This window comes from Phalaenopsis equestris, unplaced genomic scaffold (genome assembly GCF_001263595.1).
Source record: "Phalaenopsis equestris unplaced genomic scaffold, ASM126359v1 Scaffold000389, whole genome shotgun sequence".
Taxonomy (NCBI): domain Eukaryota; kingdom Viridiplantae; phylum Streptophyta; class Magnoliopsida; order Asparagales; family Orchidaceae; genus Phalaenopsis; species Phalaenopsis equestris.
In genome coordinates, this window is record NW_018164831.1 from 68,040 (window position 1) to 89,825 (window position 21,786).

General features: G+C 35.8%; 1 protein-coding gene across 1 annotated transcript in view; it reads right to left on the reverse strand.

The window, feature by feature from the left end:
• LOC110026627 (probable N-acetyl-gamma-glutamyl-phosphate reductase, chloroplastic) overlaps positions 1-21,786 on the reverse strand; it is a gene marked incomplete at its 3' end in the record, with an annotated part of 102,406 nt that overhangs the window by 51,983 nt on the left and 28,637 nt on the right. The window contains exons 4-7 of the mRNA XM_020727633.1: positions 14,418-14,504; positions 14,248-14,298; positions 14,075-14,146; positions 3,616-3,735 (exon numbers count right to left, since the gene is read on the reverse strand). Coding sequence (XP_020583292.1) covers positions 3,616-3,735; positions 14,075-14,146; positions 14,248-14,298; positions 14,418-14,504 — 330 coding nt within the window. The remainder of the gene's footprint in view (positions 1-3,615; positions 3,736-14,074; positions 14,147-14,247; positions 14,299-14,417; positions 14,505-21,786) is intronic.

Below are 21,786 nucleotides of genomic sequence, written 5' to 3' on the forward strand. Positions count from 1 at the left end.
TACTCGAACCGGGCCAAAAAAAAAGCCGCATCCCCTGCTCACAGAAGGCGAAGCAATCGAAACATCCAGGACCAAGTGGCGAGCCTGTGGCAACGAGGAAAGTATCGGGAAGAATGGAGAGTTTGCCACTCAAGTGTACCAGGGAGCAAGCTTCCCAGAGTCAAACTATAGCCCGAGGAAACTGGCACGGCTTCGTGAAGGAGGGTCGCGGGCAGAAAATGTCGGGCAAGGACGAATGAGAAGTCAACTCTCTCTCGCGTGGAGGAGGACGAGCCGGTTGGCTCGAGACCGAGAGAGAAATGTCAGGCACGCGAACGGGAGAGGGAAGGGAGGCAGAGCTCGGGTGCGTTAGTTTAGGGATTTAGGCCCATATGTGATTTACTCGCGCGCGGCGTCGTAACAAAATGGGTGTCCTCCCTATGCAAAATCGACGTTCTGGTAAAATCGCCGTCCCGGACGCGCCGGCGCAGTCCATTTTGTCATTCGGGGTCGTTCGGACGACGTAGTCGACAATCGGGCCAAAAAAGCCTCAAAATTCAAATTTCACAAAATTTTGACCCGCGATCGATCGCCTCAACAAGTTTATTCGAGTCTTCGACAGGTAACGGTGCAAGCGATGTGAATTGTAGCAATCGGACGCATCGACTCTCCGAATTGCGAAGTTTGTGCGCACGGGAGTGCGAATTGTGCAAAAGGCCACCCTAAGGCTCAAAAGGTCTTATAGGAATTCCTTTTGGGTTTCCTCATGTTGGTTTCACCCTTCTAAGTGCTAGAAGTCGATACCACACACGCGAAAGTCCAAAATGGTACAAAAGTAGGTTCAATTTCTAAAATGAGGCGGGTCCCATTTCTAAGGTTCTAAGATAGTCGAAGGGAGATCCCTAAAGCTAGATCATAAACCCTAAGAGGAAGACTAGACCTCACTGAAATTGAGGTCAACAGAGTCCTAATGCAAGCCCTACACAAAAATTATTCGGGTCAGCCCAGCCCCAAATTTTTGCGTTGAGTGGATCGAATTTGCGTGTCGGGTCAATTTTTTATACCCCAAGTTAGCTGCAAAGGAATAATCAATAAACTATTTTGGCATTTAATCTAAAAAATAATTATCATGAAAAGATTAAGAAGAATAAACTAGAGCTCAAAGGAAACATGATTAGAAATTGTTTGAAATAATGTATAAAATATTGTTAACACTTCATGCAAAGCTCAATAAAAATAAATCAAGAAAAGTTGATCTCATAGACAAAGATGATAATGATAATGATGATGATGATGATGATGTAAATATAGGTCATGCACCTGCCCTAAGCAACCCTCTCATTCAAGAGAATGGCATCTAAAGCGATGATATTATTTGTTTTGCATCATACTATACTACAAAGTACATCATGAATGGATGCCCTGGTCAATTTCTTTAGGTTTTACACTTCTAATACGCACCCTAAGTAAAAAAATTAACTATAGCATTGCTAGATACAAGGCCGAATATCCTTTGTTATAAGTAGAATTATTAGGATGCAAGCTTTAGTGCCATATAAGTTGGAATTTTTACTAGATACCTTTTATGCAAGAGTTACCTATTCATAGAGATGAGAGTAATGATTATTTTGGTTTTCGAATTACTTCCCTAGGCTAACACAACCAGTGAAACAAGTTTTTAGTGCACCTTCATTAACTCCGTTGGCGACTACTACATATTCACAATCTCCAAATAGTTGAATTCTAATTTTGTTTATTGTTTAATAATTGATAAAAACCATAGTTGATGCTGCTCACCCAATGGCTGCTTATTGCAGTGGCTACTAAAAAGCTCACTTTCATAATGATAATACAAATAATTAATTTCTTACTTCCTTTCCAAAAAAAATTATTGATTGCCTGAGCATAAATAGCCTCATCCCTCTCTTCAAATCGCATTCAAGCGTTTCCAATTAGCATTGTCGGTATAATTCAACTAGATTTCACCAGCAATCCAAGCATGATCTCTTTCCCCTTTCAAACTTGAGTTGCTGTGGCAAGCAATATTTTCTAAGCTGTGTGCCATGCCTCCTGACTCCTTTAACTTCCTCCCATCTCCCATGACACCCTCCCATCTCTAAAATCAATCAGCAATCTTCCAAAAATACCCCTCCAGAGATCAAGATGTAGCCCTCTCAAAGCTTACTTTATCGTGATCACCAAGCAAATGTCTATGTTATGTACCTTCATCATTCTTTGTGGCAATTATAAAAAAAAAATAATGACAATTCCAAAAATTTGAGAACTGAAAATAATAAGTTCGAAATTCTAAGTGAGGCAGCTGATAACTTCCGTGTTGGTGCCTATGCTTTTTCCTACTTCACAGATTTATGTAAGGGATTTTTTAAGAAAATTTGAGTGTAAAGTGTAAGGTAAAAGGAAAGTAGAGGCTTTAATTTTTAGTTGATTGGTTTAGAGTAAGAGAAATAAAAAATATTAAATAATTTAGAATATACCATCTAGTTCAATTTCAATATATTCCAAATTTGCCTAAATCAAGAAACTTCAAAATACAACATCTTGCATGATGTTGGAGGCTTGTGACATCACCCAACCACACTCAAATAAGACCTCGCTCAAAGCCCTCATGCCTTCAACGCCTCACAACTCCACCTTTAAACTTAGCTAGAGCCCTAGCATACAACTCCAACCTCCACCATCCCGTGACTGTCTTCTACTTCGAGCCCCTTAAACATGCAGTCCTCATGACCATGTACCTCCACTTAGAGCACTCACGCAAAGTTCACACGTGGTGCTCTACCCTCATCACCAACGGGCATCAACCTCCCCTCATCCCCCAACAAATGCAACCCTATCACTGAGGCTTTTTTTTTTAATTGTGCTTTTGAATTTCATCAAAATAAACAGAAAAAAAATATGTTCCATTTAGAATAACATTCAATCAAATATGAACACTAAATTCAAAATAACTGGGCTTTTTTTTTTTACTTTGAATTTGGAATACATGCAATAAAACAACCCCTAACTATATTCCATGATTTATTTTTTTACCATATCAAACAAATTCACACTCAAGTAATGCACTCATTATGTTCTCACACATTGGTAATAGCCAATGCACTCATTATGCACCCCTTGCTATCACAGAGGAAATGTGCTAGTTTTCTTAAACATGGATGAGGGGAACCAAAATGGGCAATGTGGATGAAAAAATAAAATTTGTCTAACAAAAGTAACCAGCAGTAACTCACAAAACATCACAAGTAGATCAATTATTTATGTTCAACTGCCAAAAGTAGTGTTGCAACAAAATAACCATCAAAATTATAAGATAGTGTAAGAGCATGTTAGCTTTAATAGTTCTTTTAAAGCTAATCAAATATCAAAAAGTAAAATTCAAAATTTACATGAAAAATATACAACTCCAAAAATGTTCTTTCAGTCTATCATATTTTAAATATGACTTTTAGCTCTAGAAGGGAAAGCAAGAAAAAACATAATAAAATATATGAGATACCTAAAAAAGTAAATCACAAATAATCATAAAAAACAATTGAATAGATTTCCTGTGTGAGGTTTGCAACAGCCTGCTAAGAAGTTTATAAACGCCATGAAATATGGCTAAAGAAGTCAAACCTTCATCAATGGAACTAGAGGAAGTTGTATGGATGTTGGATAGCAGCCAGGATTGGCAACCAGTCGAGCACTCTGAATTTTCTCTCTCCAAATCTCAGTTAAACCATATATAACTTCTTTCTACAGCAATCAAGAACATCATTAAGAGAATCACCAAAATAAGATGATTAGGCCAGCCCAATTAGTACTTGAATAAAAACATGGCACCATCCATAAAAAGTAAATACAACTGTTGGAATAAAGAATGGGCAGGTGTATCTAAGAGCTCAGGGCCAAAAATATATTAATCATTACAAATTCTTAATAGCAAAAAAACCAACCAAAAAATTGTTGTATAGATCCCCAAAATGAATATAAAAAAAATGCACTATAAAATCAACAAATATTATTGTTATGCTGAAAGCCAATCTTCGAGTGTCAAATGAATTTAAGTTAATAAGCTGCCTTAAGCTAAATATTATGTCTTACACTTACACATAGGAAACTAAAAGGTCAATAGGTCAACCAGGGGATTTTCCAAGGAAGATCCTCTAAAACTCAAGTCAATGACTAAGTAAGAAGAGGAATAAGAGTTGAATATGACTCAGCACAATTTCACCTTAGGAAAAAGAGGAAGAGCATAATGGGGAGTCACCCTTCTTTTTGGGGGAGAGTTTTAGGTATTCTTTACCAACACATAAAAGGGGGAGCTTATAGAGGTGAAGGAAGGGTATTTTAAAACTTTTTATGGGTACAAAAAAAAATGAATGGAGATATATATCAACTTTGATATCTATGCTAAACAAAAATGCCCCCAAAGAAAAAGGTATCTAGTTTTTGTATTGTCAATCAAATTATTAAGGAGTCGGGCATCTTGCCTCTGAAATCCATATCAGATTAATATACCCCTTAAGGAGAAGGATGGATGACGGAGCCCTTAAACATGAAGGTCGGAATGGCAGATGAGTGAACTCAAACCATAAATGACTCGAAGATTGGTGTTGGAAGTGGTATGTGTTGAACCATCAAATAGTAGTTTACATCTCAAGATCTATAATTTTTTTTTATGATAGTAAGAGTCCTTCACAATCATAAAAAGATCTAATGGATAAGTTTTGAAAGTATCTTCGCAGCATCCTGCATTTGTGCCATGGAGATCAAGGACGCAAAAAACTTGGTTTTATAATTAGACGACCCAAATAAATTTATTCTAATATTTTAATATGAACATAAAGTTCCCCCAAATTTATTGTTTCTAGAAAAGACTCCAAAAAATACATATTTATGGCAAATTTTAATCTACATGTCTACTTTATTTATTTTCACTCATGATCACTCACAAGATAATAATGTGGGAATCCACTCATAGTTTTGGATTGAGAGATATAACGAGTGACTTAACAAAAATGAAGCTTCTATAAATAATGCTTGGAGAGTGTTGCTTCGAATTGTCTTTGTTTTGGGAAGCTTATTTTGATGTTGTATCAGAGAAATATTCCATTATTTGTGTTAGGTCGAGTGGAGGTCGCAAATGTAGCAATCTCTTCGATATGCATTCAAACCTTTGCAATTATCTAGAGTGTGCAGTTGCTGATAAAAAAGAAAGGAAGTAAGTTTTGAATCCTTCAGTTTACTTCAGTTCAGTTGTTTTGAATGATGGCAAGGGATTATGTAAAGAGAAGAATGAAGGCCTGATTATCTAGAAGTCATCTCTTCATATGTGATAGTATTCTTAGCTTGTAATTTCTCTCTTTTTAATGTTGCATATGACTAGCTTTTCCTTACGACAAATGGCCATATTTTAAGCACAATGATTGGAGCACGTGCGGGCTTCCAATATTTATGATGTGGAAGTTTTTTTATACACCTGTTGTCGGTCCTTAAATTGGGAAAGAGATATTTGCTTTAATATAATATAGTATATATAGTTTTGAAATGTAATTGTTTAATTTTGAAAATACAAGACCGAACCGATCTCATATAGACGATAGTTTAAATAAACGAGCACAACACTATAAGTGACATACCTATCCCAAGAAATAGACATATCACTTATCCGTAAGGCTCGATTAAATAAACAAAAGAATTTATGATATCCGTTTTAGTCTGCAAACCTTTATGTTGGCCGACAAATTCACCTACCTAATATTAAAAATTAGATAGAGTTTATATTAACTGGGTTCTTAAAGCTTCCTATAGAGGCAAGCCCCTATAGTTAATTACCTCTCAAATGACTGAAGTCACATAAGAGAACTCTCGATGATGATCAGAGATATCAATCTTCATGAATTCAAAGTTTAGGGTTTTCAAGGTTGGACATATAAAAGTCAAGTAAGAAAAGGAACCAAATGGGAACATTTATTTCTGGAATCAAAGGAAATAAAAGTAGGGAATGTCACAGATCCTGAGAGGAATCTCGGTGACTTCCCATACTATCTTATTGTTTGGCTTTAATTTTGAAAAATGTTACATGATGTTTCATCCTGTCAATTTTATTATTTAACACTTATATTTGTGTGACACGGTCATACAAATAGCCTGAAAGATATGAGAGTTTACTTCGTATCAGATGACAATCTCAGAACCTAAAGTGAGTTAGGGCTTAAATAACACAACATTGTTGTGCAAAGTAAATAAGTTAAGGATTTATGTCGTGCTAGATGAGATACCTCAAAATCCTATGGCTTACTATTTAATTCTAAGGAAAGGTTTGTTGTTGTAGACCGATTTGTTGTTCTAGATCTGTTTAAGTTGTTTTTTTGTACATCATCGTCATGCTGCCCACCTTGTTAGCTTCAAGCTCCACATCGTAGCAATTTCAGATTTAGTTTATGTTTAAATGTACATGTTGAGTCGGTGATCTGCTAATGGTCAACTCCTATAAAATCAAACTACCGTCCTCTTATTCTAAAAGGTATAATACATAAAGAAAAGAGTAGGAGGTGCAATAAAGGAAAACAGTAAAAAAAATGCAGTAAGAAAAGCAGCAGTAAAGAAAACGCAGTAAGTGTACAGTAAAGAAATGCAGTAAAGTGCGCAATAAAGAAAATAAAATGTTATAAATATAAAATAAATTTGTGTACATGGCAGGTCTGCTGCTCCTGTGAATGGGATTAACATTGCAGCTAGAAGTAAACAAGTATAGAAGAGGATTTGATTAGCAAGGTAAACATGCATGTATATGTGTGTAAAAGTCTATCGGCAAAGCATCTCACGGAAAACTCAAAGAAAAACTAGAAGTGACCCATGAAAGCTCAAAGAAAATCGTAGAAAATGCACGGCACACCAAAGAAAAGCGTAAGCACTCGGGACGGGGTGGACTCAGAATCAGGACCTTGGGTCAAAAACAAGACCCTGGCGCCCTAACAAAATAGTCAACACCATGCATGTGTGATGCAACACTACGTAAAAGGTTGACGGCCCCTAACCTAGTTCATATGACTAGTCCGTGAAATTTTCAGAAAATATTTAGGAAGGATTTCATTTTTCAAAAGAAATTTTGATTTGTCACGCACTTGAAAGATTTTTTTTAGTTAATTATGTGTGTACATATATATCACTTAAAGAAATTTTCATGTTTTATAAAGTTAATGAGTCAGTCATATTGGTAGTCTGAAATTTCTTACTGCCTGTAAAAGCGAGTGGTAACTCTTTACTAAATGTTAGAAATGCGGTAATGTCAATCCCTCATTCTCTCAAAGTCATTGAGTCAGGATTGTGCTAGAACCTCTCACACATACCTAGATGCATTTTTCATCATCGTCCTTGAACCCCGAAACCGATCTACTTACAGTCTTGTTTGATAGTTCATATATAACGGGAGTTATATATGTGTGCTTATGCTTCGGACAACCTAAACCAAACCAAGAAGCAAAAAAAGAAAAAATGGGATGAGAAAGAGGAGGGATTGATCCATTTGAAATACGAAAATAATAAAGGATGGATCTACCCTCAAAGCCACATTCAAAACTGAATCTAAAATAAATCCCCACATCCAACGATGTGCATTTGAAAGGCTCATTTAAAATTCCCCAAAAATCATGATCCTAGAAGCTCCCCAAACTATCGTAAATCCAAACCTTTGAAATTTCATAATTTTCCCAAAAAAGAAACAACAATTTAACCCTCCCACAAATGGCGTTCTCACATTCTAAAATAGCAAACAAGGGCCCTCAAACATACTTCGAACTCTCCAAAATAGTACGTGTTTGAGGTAGCTCCAAAATTGCAGCCGATTGAGCCAAGAAAAAAACCCCAAAATTTGTATTCAAATAAGTCATGAGTCAATCCCAAAACCATGTCCAAAATAGCCTCTAAAATGTTCTACAACCTACTGAAAAACCTCCACCAAAATGAAGCCAAACCGTAGCCCAAGATTAATGCTTAAAGACTTCTCAAAACTGCATCCATACAAGCCACAAAGTGATCTCAAAATTGCCCAAAATCGTGGCAAACATAAGCTACAAAGACCCTAAAGACTGCAGCCATATAGCCCACTAAAAAATCATTTAAACTTCCAAACAATGGCCCATATAAGCTACAAAAAGACAAAAACTGCAGCCATATGGCCCACAAAAATAGCATTTAAAACTTCCAAACCGTGGCCCATATAAGCTACAGAAAGACCCAAAAAACTGTAGTCATATAGCCCACAAAAATAGCATTTAAAACTTCCAAACCGTGGCCCATATGAGCTGCAAAAGACCGAAAAAAACTGCAGCTGCTTAGCCCACAAAGATAGCATTTAAAACTTCCAAACCGTGGCCCAAACAGTGGGCAAAGGCCTCCCAAATTGCAGCCAAACAAACCACCAAAAGTCCCATTAAAGCCCAATAAAAAATTATATACATACCACTCAATTCTTATCTATTATCATATCTAAAACCCAAACTTTGATATGTACACTCACAACACAAACCTTTGCATGAAAAGATGTATTTCACCTGCAAAAATGATAACAATGGCAGTATTTTTTATGTGAGGTGTTAAAGATTTGAGTTGCATGCATGTAAATGTGAATGCGTCGGTCCTAGATATGTAAATACATAAGAAACATATGGCATGTGTGTATAAAAACCAGGGTTTGTAAACAGTGCATCCAAAAGAATTAAGTGGTATATATGTAAACCTTCCAAAGTAGAAAAGACGATATAATTTTGGGTAAACACAACCTTTAATCATCATGCAAATCAGCATCAAACAGGCTTTGATGAATAATAATATAGCTTGGATAAAATAACAATTAAGCCATGCGAAAGCATAAGGCAGCAATAAAAGTGCATTCTCACAGTCATGGTAAAAACGCCCCAAATATGAAGCATTCTCTGGCACTCGATAGAATGACAAATTCCTATTTTTTTCTCTCTTTTTTTTTTTTTGAAAATAGATATGGATCTCTGCAAGATTATATAACAGTGCCAATAACAATTGAAATGAACAACATAGCAATGCCATTGAAAATAAGCACCAACAACACAGGTGCTTAAACTTACGGGTAAAACTGAAACATCAGAGAAAAGATGCAAAAAGACCGCATTTTGGACTGCCAAAGATACAACCTATCAAGAATATCGAACAACTAAGCAAAAATATTTAGCAACCAACAGGGAAACCAAGCAGTCAAACCAGACCATATGGTTTTCCCTTTCCCTTAATTTTTATTTATTTATTTTTTTTAGGAAAGAAAAAAAAAAGTAGCAACCAACAGGGAAACCAAGCAGTCAAACCAGAGCATATGGTTTTCCCTTTCCCCTAATTTTTATTTTTTTTTTTTTTTAGGAAAGAAAAAAAAAGTTTGTAGCACTGTCGAATAGGATAGGGGAGAAGGCAGCCTAACAAATGACCGAGCAAAAGTATCGAGCAAACAAACAGGAAAAACCGGAAAACCAGCAAGAATATCGAGTGATTAACGGAGGGGAAGAGGTTACATCTTTAAGCCAAGCCCAAAGGGAATGCAAGAACAAGCCCAGAACACTTCCAGCAACACTTCCGCCCTCACACCAAAATTTCGGCCAACCTTAAAACCCTTCGCCAAGTGGGGTATTTATAGTAGAAGAGGGAGGAGGAAGAATACCTTCACCTACCTGGCCGGTGAGTTGAGCGCAACAAGGACGGGGCGAGTGGCGGCAGGTAGAAAGCTGGAGCGCGGCAGGGAGTAAGTAGAAGCCTTACCAAAGCATAAGGGATGGGGCCTCGGACCGATCTTTCGTTTAGGGAGGAAGAGAGGGGAGCTCGGCGAGGAGAAGGGAGGCTCGGTTGGGTCAGGGGCGGACGGGTGCGGGCCGGCCGAATTAAAGATTCGTGTGTGAGTTTATGAATTTGGAGATTTAAGTGAAAAAAAAAAATCGAGATTTAAGTGATTTTTTTTTCTTTTTTTTACTAATTAATATTGAAATCTCCCGATTTGCGTACTATTTAATCCCGTTCGGAATAATATCAAAATTGGTGTCCTTCCTGGCTAAAGTTTACGTTCCAGACGCGTTGGCGCAATCTGTTTCGTCATCCGAAGTCATTCGGACAACCTCGTCGGCGATCGGGCCAAAAATGTGTGGAATTCGATTCTCGTTAAAATAATAATCCGCGATTGATTGTTTCAAAAATTTTATTTAAGTTTTTGACAAATAATGGTGCAGACAATGTGAATTGTGGTAAATAAATCGCAAAAAATTGTGCACGCAAAGATGCAAATTGTGCATAAGGCAATCTTAGGGCTTAATTATCATATAGGGACTCCTTTTAGGTTTCTCATAAGGCAATCTTAGGGCTTAATTATCATATAGGGCTCCTTTTAGGTTTCTTCATGTTGGTTTCAACCTCTTAAGTGCTAGAGGTCAATACCACATGCAAAACTCCAACAGGGTAAAGAAGTAATTTGGATTTCTAAAATGAGGTGGGTCCCATTTTTAAGGCTCTAAGATAGTCAAAGGGAGAATCCTAAGACTAGACTCTAAACTCTAAGAAGAAAACTAGACCTCACTAAAAATGAGGTCAACACCTACACAATGTACTAGCACAAATTTTAGTACAACAACAACAACAAAGCCAATCCCACTACGTGGGGTTGGCTACATGAATTCTTTTTCTCCATTGCGTCGTATTTAGTGTCATATTTTCATTTAGTTCTAATAAATTAAGATCATTTTTTATACAATAAACCCAAGTCTTCCTAGGTCTAGCTCTGCCTTTCTTAATATAAGTCGAATATAAAACATCTACTCTCCTAATCGGATCAACAGATGGTTGACGTTTAATGTGAACAAACCATCTAAGACGACTTACTCTAATTTTGTTAGTCACTGGAGCTACACCAACTCTGTCTCAAATATATTCATTTCTCATTTTGTCTCTACATGTAAAGCCACTCATCCACCTAATCATTCTCATCTCGGCAACACTTAACTCAGTCTTATGCTGGTGTTATGATGGTGCATTCAATGCTTAAAAATTATTGAGATATGTGCACATTATAAAATTATTGCCCACATGTGTTATGATGGTGCATTCAATGCTTAAAAATCCAATTTAAAAATGTTGCGCAAGGCTGGGTCAATAAATTATTTTAAAAGATCTTGCTCCAATAAAATATATGCACTGATGAATCTAAATAGCTCGCAGGTGCTCCGACCACCAATGCCTACTATTGAATACTTGTTCTATGAATGATTCGCAAGTGGGATATAAATTTAAACTAAAATTAATTTTATCTCAAGAAGCGTACAAGTGTCCCAATGTTATCAAATATATATATCATAATCATCAAATAATTCACGCCCTCAAATGAGTCATCTTGTCTAAAAAGCAAGATCGTATGTTTCATTTCAGTTAGTTCAATTATCCTCCATGTAAGGACAGAAGTTAACAAGAATAAGCCCCGCTGAACTAGTCTGGTCTTCCTCAGAAACATTGGAGCTGTCAGGACTGATCATAGATGTAGCCCGTATATTACCCAATCATTTCTTTTCCTTAGAGACGTGTATTATAGTGTATTTGATATATCACAAAATCCTCTGTTAATTAAAATCAATTTCAATTTATCCCCTTAGACAACCAATCATCTCAAGTATAGTAGATCACATTGAATGAAGCAACCCATGACTGTTGATAAGGATTATTCAATCATGTTGGGTCGACTATCTCTGTTGACTAAATAAATAAGAGTGCATGACAACCTGAGATGATAAAGTTATGAAATCTTAATCGATTTTATCATCATTCCCACTACCATTCGCCTTAAACTTAGGGTAATAAATTTTTCTAAACTAATATTAAATTGTTGTTATATGTTGAACGATCATCACACAAATGAGTAGCCTTAATCGAAAGTGTTCCCCCATTATCGAGAGAGATTATTATCATAAATACTTGCGCTCATGGGAAATCTCGTACTTGGATCTTAACATCCTCATAAAATGAGGGTGAAATATCTTAGTTGTGATTTATATGTCGCCTGATATATTTTCTAAAAAATTTGACCTAGAACTTAACAAAGAAAAAACCTTTCTCATTCAAGGGGACAAGTGTGTGAATTTTTGGTGTGCACAGAATTATGTTGAGCATACAATGAGGTTTGCCTTTTATATCAAAAATTAAAGACAACGTCAATTTAAGGTTTGTAGGGTTATACTAGGAAGAATTCACATGACATGTGCATCCATGTTGATAAGCATCAAGCAAGTAAATATTAACTATTTTGTTGATAGAACTTATGCAATTCTAGGTATCCTAGAAGGTATTTGAGAAGCGGGTTTGTAGGGAGGTAGTTGTGCAATAGCTAGGGAATAAAAATATATGATGTCGACGACATTTGGAAGGCAATAAGCGTCGTACGGTTGTCCTTACTAAAAATACTAGATCGGATGGCAAAAACGGCGAGGAACAAGTGGCAAGGAGGTGAACCACATGTTCCTAAAAAAGATATAGGCATCACTTACAAAAGAAAAAGATGCATCACCTCTTAGTTCATATATCAGAGAATATAATCTCTTTACTTCTCAAAATAGCAAAATACGAGTTCCCCACAAGAAAATAACTTTATTAGAAATAAAGATATAAAAAAAAAAAAATAAGAAGAAAATCACTTTGGATATAGAAAACCGAAACAAGAAGCCCAGGTTCAAGCAAAGCTAGAAGGAATCCCGTCCTAGTTCTCGCACACGCGAGAAATCCCCATGAATTGACCACGACATGATCCCGTCTCAGGCCCCGCAAACGCGATAAATTACTACATATCAATCACAATCTGATCCCGCGATAGCAAGAATTGTCGAATCATGCATCTTATTCGCTAGGGTGTGCTCACGAGTCCCACTCCAAGAACTAAGAAAAAAAAATGCATAAGGATATTATTGAAACCTGCGAGCAAAATAAACACTAAGTGTTGTAGAGAAAACATAACATTGAAAAAAAAATTAAGAATAAAGAAACATTCGATAAACGAAGGATAAATAGAAAATCAACATGAATACTTCAAACTTGTGTAACATTAGAAATATATGACTGATTCAAGACAAAAATCCAAATCTATTCACACAAAACTTGGAATTAGTAAAATATAAGTTGACGAGGCTTTAAAGAAAATGAAGCGTGAAAAAATAAAACCCGATGGTATTCCAGTTAAAAGTGTGAAAATGTTTAGATCTGGGAATTTTTTGACTTACTAAACTTTTTAATGTTATTTTAACAACTAAACAAAAAATGTCTAATGAATGGAAAAAGAGACGATCGGTTTCTATTTTTATGAATAACGGGGATGCACAATAGTGCAAATTAGAGGAATTAAGTAATATGGCATACAATAAAATTATGTGAATAATTGAACAAATGAATAAGTTATGACATGAAACAAAAATTTCTTAAAATCAGTTTGGATTGATGTTGGGCAAGTCTGATATGGAAGCTATACATTTATTGCTTGGGAATTAGGTTCTCACAAAAGTTAGATACCCTTGCCAGAATAAATAAGTAATTGTAACTTGAAAAGGGGGACATACTGCATATTATCAACGTGATTTACATGTAAAAAGAATATAAAACCAAGTAACAATCCACAGACATTCATGACCAGTAGTTTTGACTTGGCAGAATCAGCTTTAGTCATTAGGAATAAGGGAACAAATGAACCCCTTTAAAATGAGGTTTGCATTCCGTATTGTCAAATGTAGTTTGCATGATAAAAGCAAGCCCCACCTCCCAATAAAAATTAAAAAAAAAAAAAAGAAGTTTGCAGTAGTCTAGGTGGATAGCAATTTGGTCCATTAACAATTTTTTATTAAATTATGCTAATTTAATAGACTAAATCATCCTCTAAGTAACCAAGAAAAGTTAACTACAATAACAATAACTACTAGTAATTATTTAATTGAGAATAATATGATGAAAATAGATTGCTTTCAACCAAAAGAAATGGAAAAAACCTAGTGGAAAAGTAGGACAACTTTAGTCCTTAACAAAGCATGAAGTAAGCCTATAATATCCTATATACCTGCAACTCTGGAGCTTTATGAGGCTGTCCATACCATTCTTCGTATTCACCAATGTTTCGTAACCGAAAATCCTAAATATACAATACAATTATAACTTAATTCAGCAGATCAGCAAAGAAAATCAGTGACACCCGCATGCTCAAGAGAAAGGTAATATGTGCCCGAATCATACCGCAGACAGATCAACAATCTTTAGTGTTTTAGGTAAGCCTTTTATAATCTCCTATAAAAACAACCATCTGAAGTTAGGTACACAAAAGATGCCATTAAGTCATCTACTCTAACAAGATGATATAGCAGCAAGCCAAATCAAAGAAGCATTAAGAATGAAAAATAAAAGACCTGCGTTGTTCCATGCGGCAAGCAACAAAATACTGCATCGACATTAGAAAAATCTGCATCTTTTACGGCAACCATATCAGGTAAATCCTGTAAAAATTAGACCGATTATGATTGCTAGAGTAGGAATCAACTCAATAAAAAATTACTGGAAGTTTAGAAAAATAAAACCTTTAAAACACTAACTTAATACTCATAAGCATTTGTTTAAGAACAGATATATCTTGATACAAATAAACTGTCACGTAAGTCTAGCTTCAATTACAAGATTCTGGGTTACCAAAAATAAGATACAGTAGGCTTAATGGAGGATAAGCAGCAAGCCATTCAATGTAAATAACACTTCACAAGTTTATAAGACAATCAACATTGTAAAATAACATTATGTTTTAAAAGAAGAATTGATACAATAATCTTAAAAGCGAGTAAGAGTAACTACTATCCCGTGATTATCCATAAAGAAATGCAGAGAGAGAATGAATAAGCAGAGTCTTACAAAGTTTTCTACTGTATAAGTTGCCAACGGAAGCTAGAACATAGTAAACTATCAACATACAATATGCATTTTTGGAGTGAATTTCCTCCATACAGTTTACAAATTAAAAATCCAACTCCAATACTTACATAAATTAGAAAAATAAATCAAAGGTATTTTTAGAGTAAACTATGCTCGGATCCCTAAGGTATAGATTACCCTTCCATGTTGGTCAATATTTTTAAAGCAATTTACTTAGTTCCCTCAAACAACTTTCCACTTAGATGTTAAGTCCTTAACATAATTTCTCAGTATATTTTAAAATTAAATACAATCATGTGACCATATATGTGATGGTTGGAAAAATCTTGACGAGATAATGACCAATATATGCTATTCCCTCATACCTTCCTTGCCCTATGATTCATCGTTCACATCATCTCCCGTCTCTATTGTAGCGACCAGTCAAACATTGAGTCTCAGTACCATTATGCCAGTGGTGCTCAGCTTCGCCTTGCCAAGCTTTTGCCCATTCTCTTCCTCCACCTCCACCACCCTTTCCCTTGCCTACTTTGTCATTGTAGCTGTCGACCTCAACATTGTCATCAATCCTCACAGCACCTCCTCTCTCACTCTCCTAGCTCCCATCCTTAACCTCAAATGACCACTAAATCCTTGTTGTTGCCAAATCTCCCTCACCAAAATGTCCCTTTCTACCCATAAGTATACGAAAGAGTTCCTCAAGAGCCCAAATGTTCATCTTACCCTTACCGATGGTGGCCAGCAATTAAGTTTTTGATGTCTCAAAACCACTATCAATGACTTAAAGAAGCCACCTGGTATTGTTCAGGCAACAGAAAGGTAAAAAACCAATCAAAGAATAAAGTAGCATAAGGTCCTGAGGTTTTAGCATAAATTCATTAGTACTTGAGGAACTCCAAAAGAAATTAACATAGCAATTATCATAGTGGCCAATATGTAGGCAAAAAGTTATTTGAGGGACCAAACTGAAGTGTTTTTCAAAATGCTGATCAATGCGAAGTGAGATATATGCCTCAAAATCTTCGTATATTTTATCATCATTATTTTTTCATTTCTCAATTTGGAAGTTAGCACTTGGGGTATTTTGGTTCGGAGTCATTTAGACGTCAAAATTATCTATCAAGTGGTTCTATAAGTTTTAATTTTTTCTTTTTTTGAAAATTTTCCTTTTTTCATAATAAATGAAACATATTTAGTTGGATGTCTTTTGGGTCATTGTATTGTTCTCCTATTATAAATATGGACAAAATTATTCAAATATAAGTTTTATCTATCAAATTGTATTGTTTAGCTTTATTAGCATTAGCTTTTGTTTGAAAATATTCCTTCACAATAAATGGAATGTGTTTAGTTGGTTGTCCTTTCGGACATTCTCTTGCTCCTCACTTCACTCTTGATCCCTCGCGTGAAATAGCCTACTTTCTAGCACACTTCGCTTCCATTCTTCCGTGCTCGTCTATGTTTGTTGGACTATATATTCTTGCTCCCTTAAACCACTACTCCATAGCCTAATCATCCCTCTATTGTAATTTTGTCCTGTTATACCCACTATTCAAAAATCATAATACTTCATACTAAAACACTCATAAGCCCCAATTTTGCTCATCCTATCTTGCTCAACCATTACCCTAAGGCACAATGGCTTCCTTATTCAATCATTTATGACTTAAAACTATCGGATATTCCAACCTCTCTCACACAATTTCATGATCTCTCTACCTTCTCACCATGACTCAAAATAGTTAACAATTGTACCACAATCAAATTGAATGGTACAAACTATTTCCTATGATCAAGCTTATTTTACTTTCTTGTCGGTTCATACAACAAGTTATTTATCTTGATGCATCTCCTCTGATTCGTTGTGACAACATCAAATTTTAGTATAGCAAGCACCTGACTATGTTGTTCTCACCAAGATGCTCAATAGCATCCAATCTTTCATTAATGCTACTGTCATTTTGAAGATAAAATCAAAATAATTTAGAACTTTTTTTACTCTATCAACAACAACAACAACAAGTCTTTATCCCACTAAGTGGGGTCGGCTATATGAATCTTTTTTTCCCAATTGTGTTCTATTGAGTGTCATATTTTCATTTAATTCTAATAGATTAAAATTATTCATTAAACAGTATGCTCAACTCTTTTTAGGTTTGTCTATGCATTTCTTAACATAAGTCAAATCAAAACATCTACTCTTCTAACCAAATCATCAGACGATCGACGTTTAATGTGATCAAACAATCTATGACGACTCTCTCTAATCTTGTCTGCCATTGGAGCTACATCAACTCTATCACGGATATATTCATTTCGCATTTTGTCTAAGTGTCAAGTCACTCATCCGCGTTCTCATCTCAGCAACACTTAAGTTATTTTTATGATTCACTTTTAAAGGTCAATATTCTGTGCCATAGAGCATTGCAAGTCTCACCACCATCCTATAAAATTTTCTTTTCAGTCTAAGCGATACTTTTTCTATCACACAATAGGTCTGATGCATTCCTCTAATTCAACCAATCAACTTGGATTTTACAAATAGCATCCCCATATATGTAACCATCACTTTGAATAATAGACCCAAGATATCTAAAACATTCACACCATCTAATGATATGATCACCCATAACTACAACTCTGCCGCTAGAACTGCTATACTAAAATTACATTCTATGTAATCAGTTTTAGATCTACTCAAACAAAAGCTTTTAGACTCTAATGTAGACCTCCATAATTCAAGTTGTTCCTGAACTCTTTCTTTAGTCTTATCCACAAGAAGAATATCATCAGCAAAAAGAAAACATCAATGTAAATGTCCAGTAAGAGAATCCATAACTAAAGTAAAAAAATATGGGCTTAAAGTTGATCCCTGATGTAATCTAACCGAAATAGAAAAATACTTGGCCAATCCTCCTCTATTCAAACACAAGTAATAGCTCTAGTATACATATCTTTAATGACTTAAATATAAGTCATATCAACACATTTCTTGTCCCGAATTTTCCAAAGGACTTCTCTTGGACCTTATCACAAGCTTTTTTCTAAATCAATAAAAATCATATGTAGATCCTCCTTATTCTCCCTGTATTTTTCCATCAAACCTCTCAATACATGTATAGCTTCCATGGTAGACCTGCCCGGCATAAATCCAAACTAATTATGAGAAATCTTTGTATCGCACATCTTAGCCTATGTTTAATTACTCTCCCTCATAATAATTTTGGCTACATCTACTTTAGAAAAAGTAACACCTCCAAGGTACATAGTCTTTACTTTCAACCAATTTTCTCTGCAAGAAAATGATCTACTCATCCAAAAACGCTACAATACCTTGTGGGATTAGTAAAAGTCACTTCAAGACAAACACTTTATTGTTGATCCAATGATCCTATAGAAACAAAAAGAATTCGTTGTTTTCTATTTATCTATGGGCTTTATTTGTCCCTTCAATATATATTATCCCAAGTGATGTCAAATTCTAGAATCCCCAACGCTTGCTGCTCTCCTAAGGGTTCTTCAGGTTGTTGGGCTGCCATCTCCCTATCTACCAGTTCCTGATTGGTTTGTTTTGGAATGGGGTGTCATGGTGGCCAAAGTGATCAGGCTGTGGTGGTCAATCTGATAGTGGCCATGGTCATGGAGGTAAAATGTTTAACTTTACCCTCAATATGAACATACTAATCACTTTTCAAATTGTTAGCCAGATTCAAGTATGCCTTCAATATCCATCATGCTTCAGGACCCTCGTTGATTGTTAGTGATGTTTCCATCCCTTTTACCTCATTGTATTCATTCATTTTTTCCTAGAAGAATTATAATAATTATGATCGCCTAGTTATGGGCACTCAAGAAGTTGTCAAGCTCCTATGTTATTTTATTTCTAAGTTTGTAGGTGTTTCTTTTGTTGTCTCTCTTCTCCTCCGCAACTATTGGTATCAATTGCATTGTCATGTGAGCCATCTTCCACCCCAAAAATTTGAGATTCCAGTGAGTTTGATAAAAATCATCAGGTGACTTTTCCTTCCTTTATGTAAGTCCTCTCATTTGAGTAGTATTATTCTGATATTTAGGGTCCTAGTCATGTTCTTACTCAATGCAGTTTATGACTATTACAATTTTTTATTATCTTTCATGAATCATATGGCTGTATTTCCTAACGTACAAGTCTAAAGTCATAATTACTTGGCGCATTTAGTCAAATTTAAATGTCATAACCATTCTTTCTAGTGCTTTATTAGGCGGCAAAATCATCCAATTAGAGAACATGTCATATCCTTATTTGCATGAAATCTTTGAGATTGAGCATAAAAATATATTTGATATGATATTTGGCACTTCGTGAATTAGGATACTCATAAATTTATTATTCTCATCAAATGAGTATAGAAAATGGACGGATTGTTGCTTTAAGCTAGGGGTGATATATTTCACTTTAACATTTTTAGACTGCGCAATTTCATTAAAATTCAAATTTTATCCAAATTTCAGCTCAAAATGACATAAAACATGATTTTGACGTATGTTGAGGTTGACAACCTCTCTAGTCGAAATTCTCTACCATTATAGTCATCATAGGGGTAAATTGATGTCTGTAGCGTTTAAATTTGTAAATGAAAGCTTGAGAGCTTGGTTTTGATGATAAACAAATGCACTTAAGATGTGCAGCTATGCCCATCAAAAGGGTGTTCGATTTAATTTTTAGCTTTTAAATGTTATAAACTCTTCCCATTAGCTTTCAGATGATTGAGAACATGGATTTATATAGCTTAAATTTATTTAAACATTCTTGGTATTGCATACCGTATTAACTCTGTCGTGTATTAAGAGGATCGGATTTAAAGGCTAAAACTTGTGATCATGACTGATAGACACGATACTTGACGGTTTGCATTTTAAAAATGACATTTTTTTCGTCAAAAGCCTTGAAGGTTGCATGCAAATGGACGACAACGTAACTCTTATGATATTCTCAAAAACATATTTGATTCTCAGGTGATAATAATACAAAAATTATAGATTAAACTAAGAGCATTAGATTGAAGTTATTTTTTATGGCATCATTTAAATTTATTTCATAGATATTTATCATAAGCCAAGAGCCTTGCAATTCCAATCTTTAAGACAGAAGATTGGATTTTAAAAGTGGAACTTATGACCCAATCATGCAGGTAGGGAGACCATGCATTCAACGTGTTATTGAATCTAATTTTTAACAGAGTTTAATAAAGTTAAAAATAATTGTATATCTATCGAGATTAAATGAAATTAGAGTTCATTTATCCAGTCTGCACAGCTTTCTCCAACATTTAATTTAAACAATTAGCATATTCATCAAGGCACATATGCAACGACAACAAGACTTTACCTCCACTAAATGGGGTCGGATACATTAATTTTCTTTCTCCATTATGTTTTATTGGGTGTCGTATTTTTATTTAATACTTAAGATCATTTTTATACAATATGCCCAAGTGGTTTTAAATCTACCTCTAACTTTCTTAGCATAAGTCACATCTAAAATATCTACTCTCTTAATAGGGTCATTAGATGGTCAACATTTAATCTGGTCAAACAATCTCATGTGACTCTCTCTAATCTTTTCTACCACTGAAGTTACTCTTTCACGGATATATTCGTTTCGCATTTAGTCTCCAAGTGTAAAACTACTCATCCACCTGAACATTTGCATCTCAACAACACTTAACTTTATGCTTCTCTTTTATTGGCCAACATTCCACGCCATTAAGCAGGTCTCACCACCAGCTTATAAAATTTTCCTTCAAGTCTAAGTGAAACTTTTCTATCACAAAATAGGTCTGATGCATTCCTCCACTTCAACCATTCAACTTGATTTCTACTAACAGCATTGTTGACCTCATTTTTGAAGTCATTTCTTTTTCCTTAAGGTCTTAGGATCTAGCTCTAGGAGTTCCTATTGACCATCTCAGAAAACTAAAATTGAGACCCACCTTTTTAAAAATTCTAACCAATTCCTATTTTTCTTTGATGTCCAACATTTATGGCACAATATCATCGTCTTATGAACGAGCGATTATAGGCTATTTTGTGAAGACTCGAGGGAAAAGCTCCTAATAGGACTCTAAGCCTTAGGAAAACATCGTCACGACTTTTTCGTCACACATACACACCAAATGCACAAAATTCACAAATTTTTGAGCCTTAGGGTGGCCTTCTGCGCAATTCGCACTCCCGCGCGCACAAAACTTCGCAATTCAGAGAGTCGACACATCCGATCGCCACAATTCGCATCGTTTGCACCGTTACCTGTCGAAGACTCGAATAAACTTTTTGAGACGATCGATCGCGGGTCGAAATTTTGTGAAATTTGAATTTTGACGCATTTTTTACCCGATCGTCGACGACGTCGTCCGAGCGACCCCGTATGACAAAACAGACTGCTCTGGCGCGTCCGGAATGTCGATATTACCTAAGGAAGACACCCATTTTGTTACGGCACCGCGCACGAATAAATTGCATGAAATTTAATATATATATAAACGATCGAATCTCCTCTGTTTCCTTTTAAAGCCCTAAATCACGAAATCCGGGGCTCACGCCTCGCCTCCCTCTCTCGTTCGCGAGTCCCGCCCATTCCTCTCGGTCGTGTGCCCTAGCTGAGCCTGATTCTTCTCGCGAAGCTTTCCCGAGGTCCCCTCGTGCTCTGAAAAGCTTCCACCTTCTCCCTCTGACGCGCTCCGGCTTTCCCCTCCCACGCCTCTGCGATTCTTGGTGTCACCTCCTCACGCGAGGTTTGTCGCCTCTCTTGGCTCGGCTCACCGCCCAGGTGAGCGATGGTGTTCTTCCTCCTCCCTCTCTTGCTATAAAAACCCC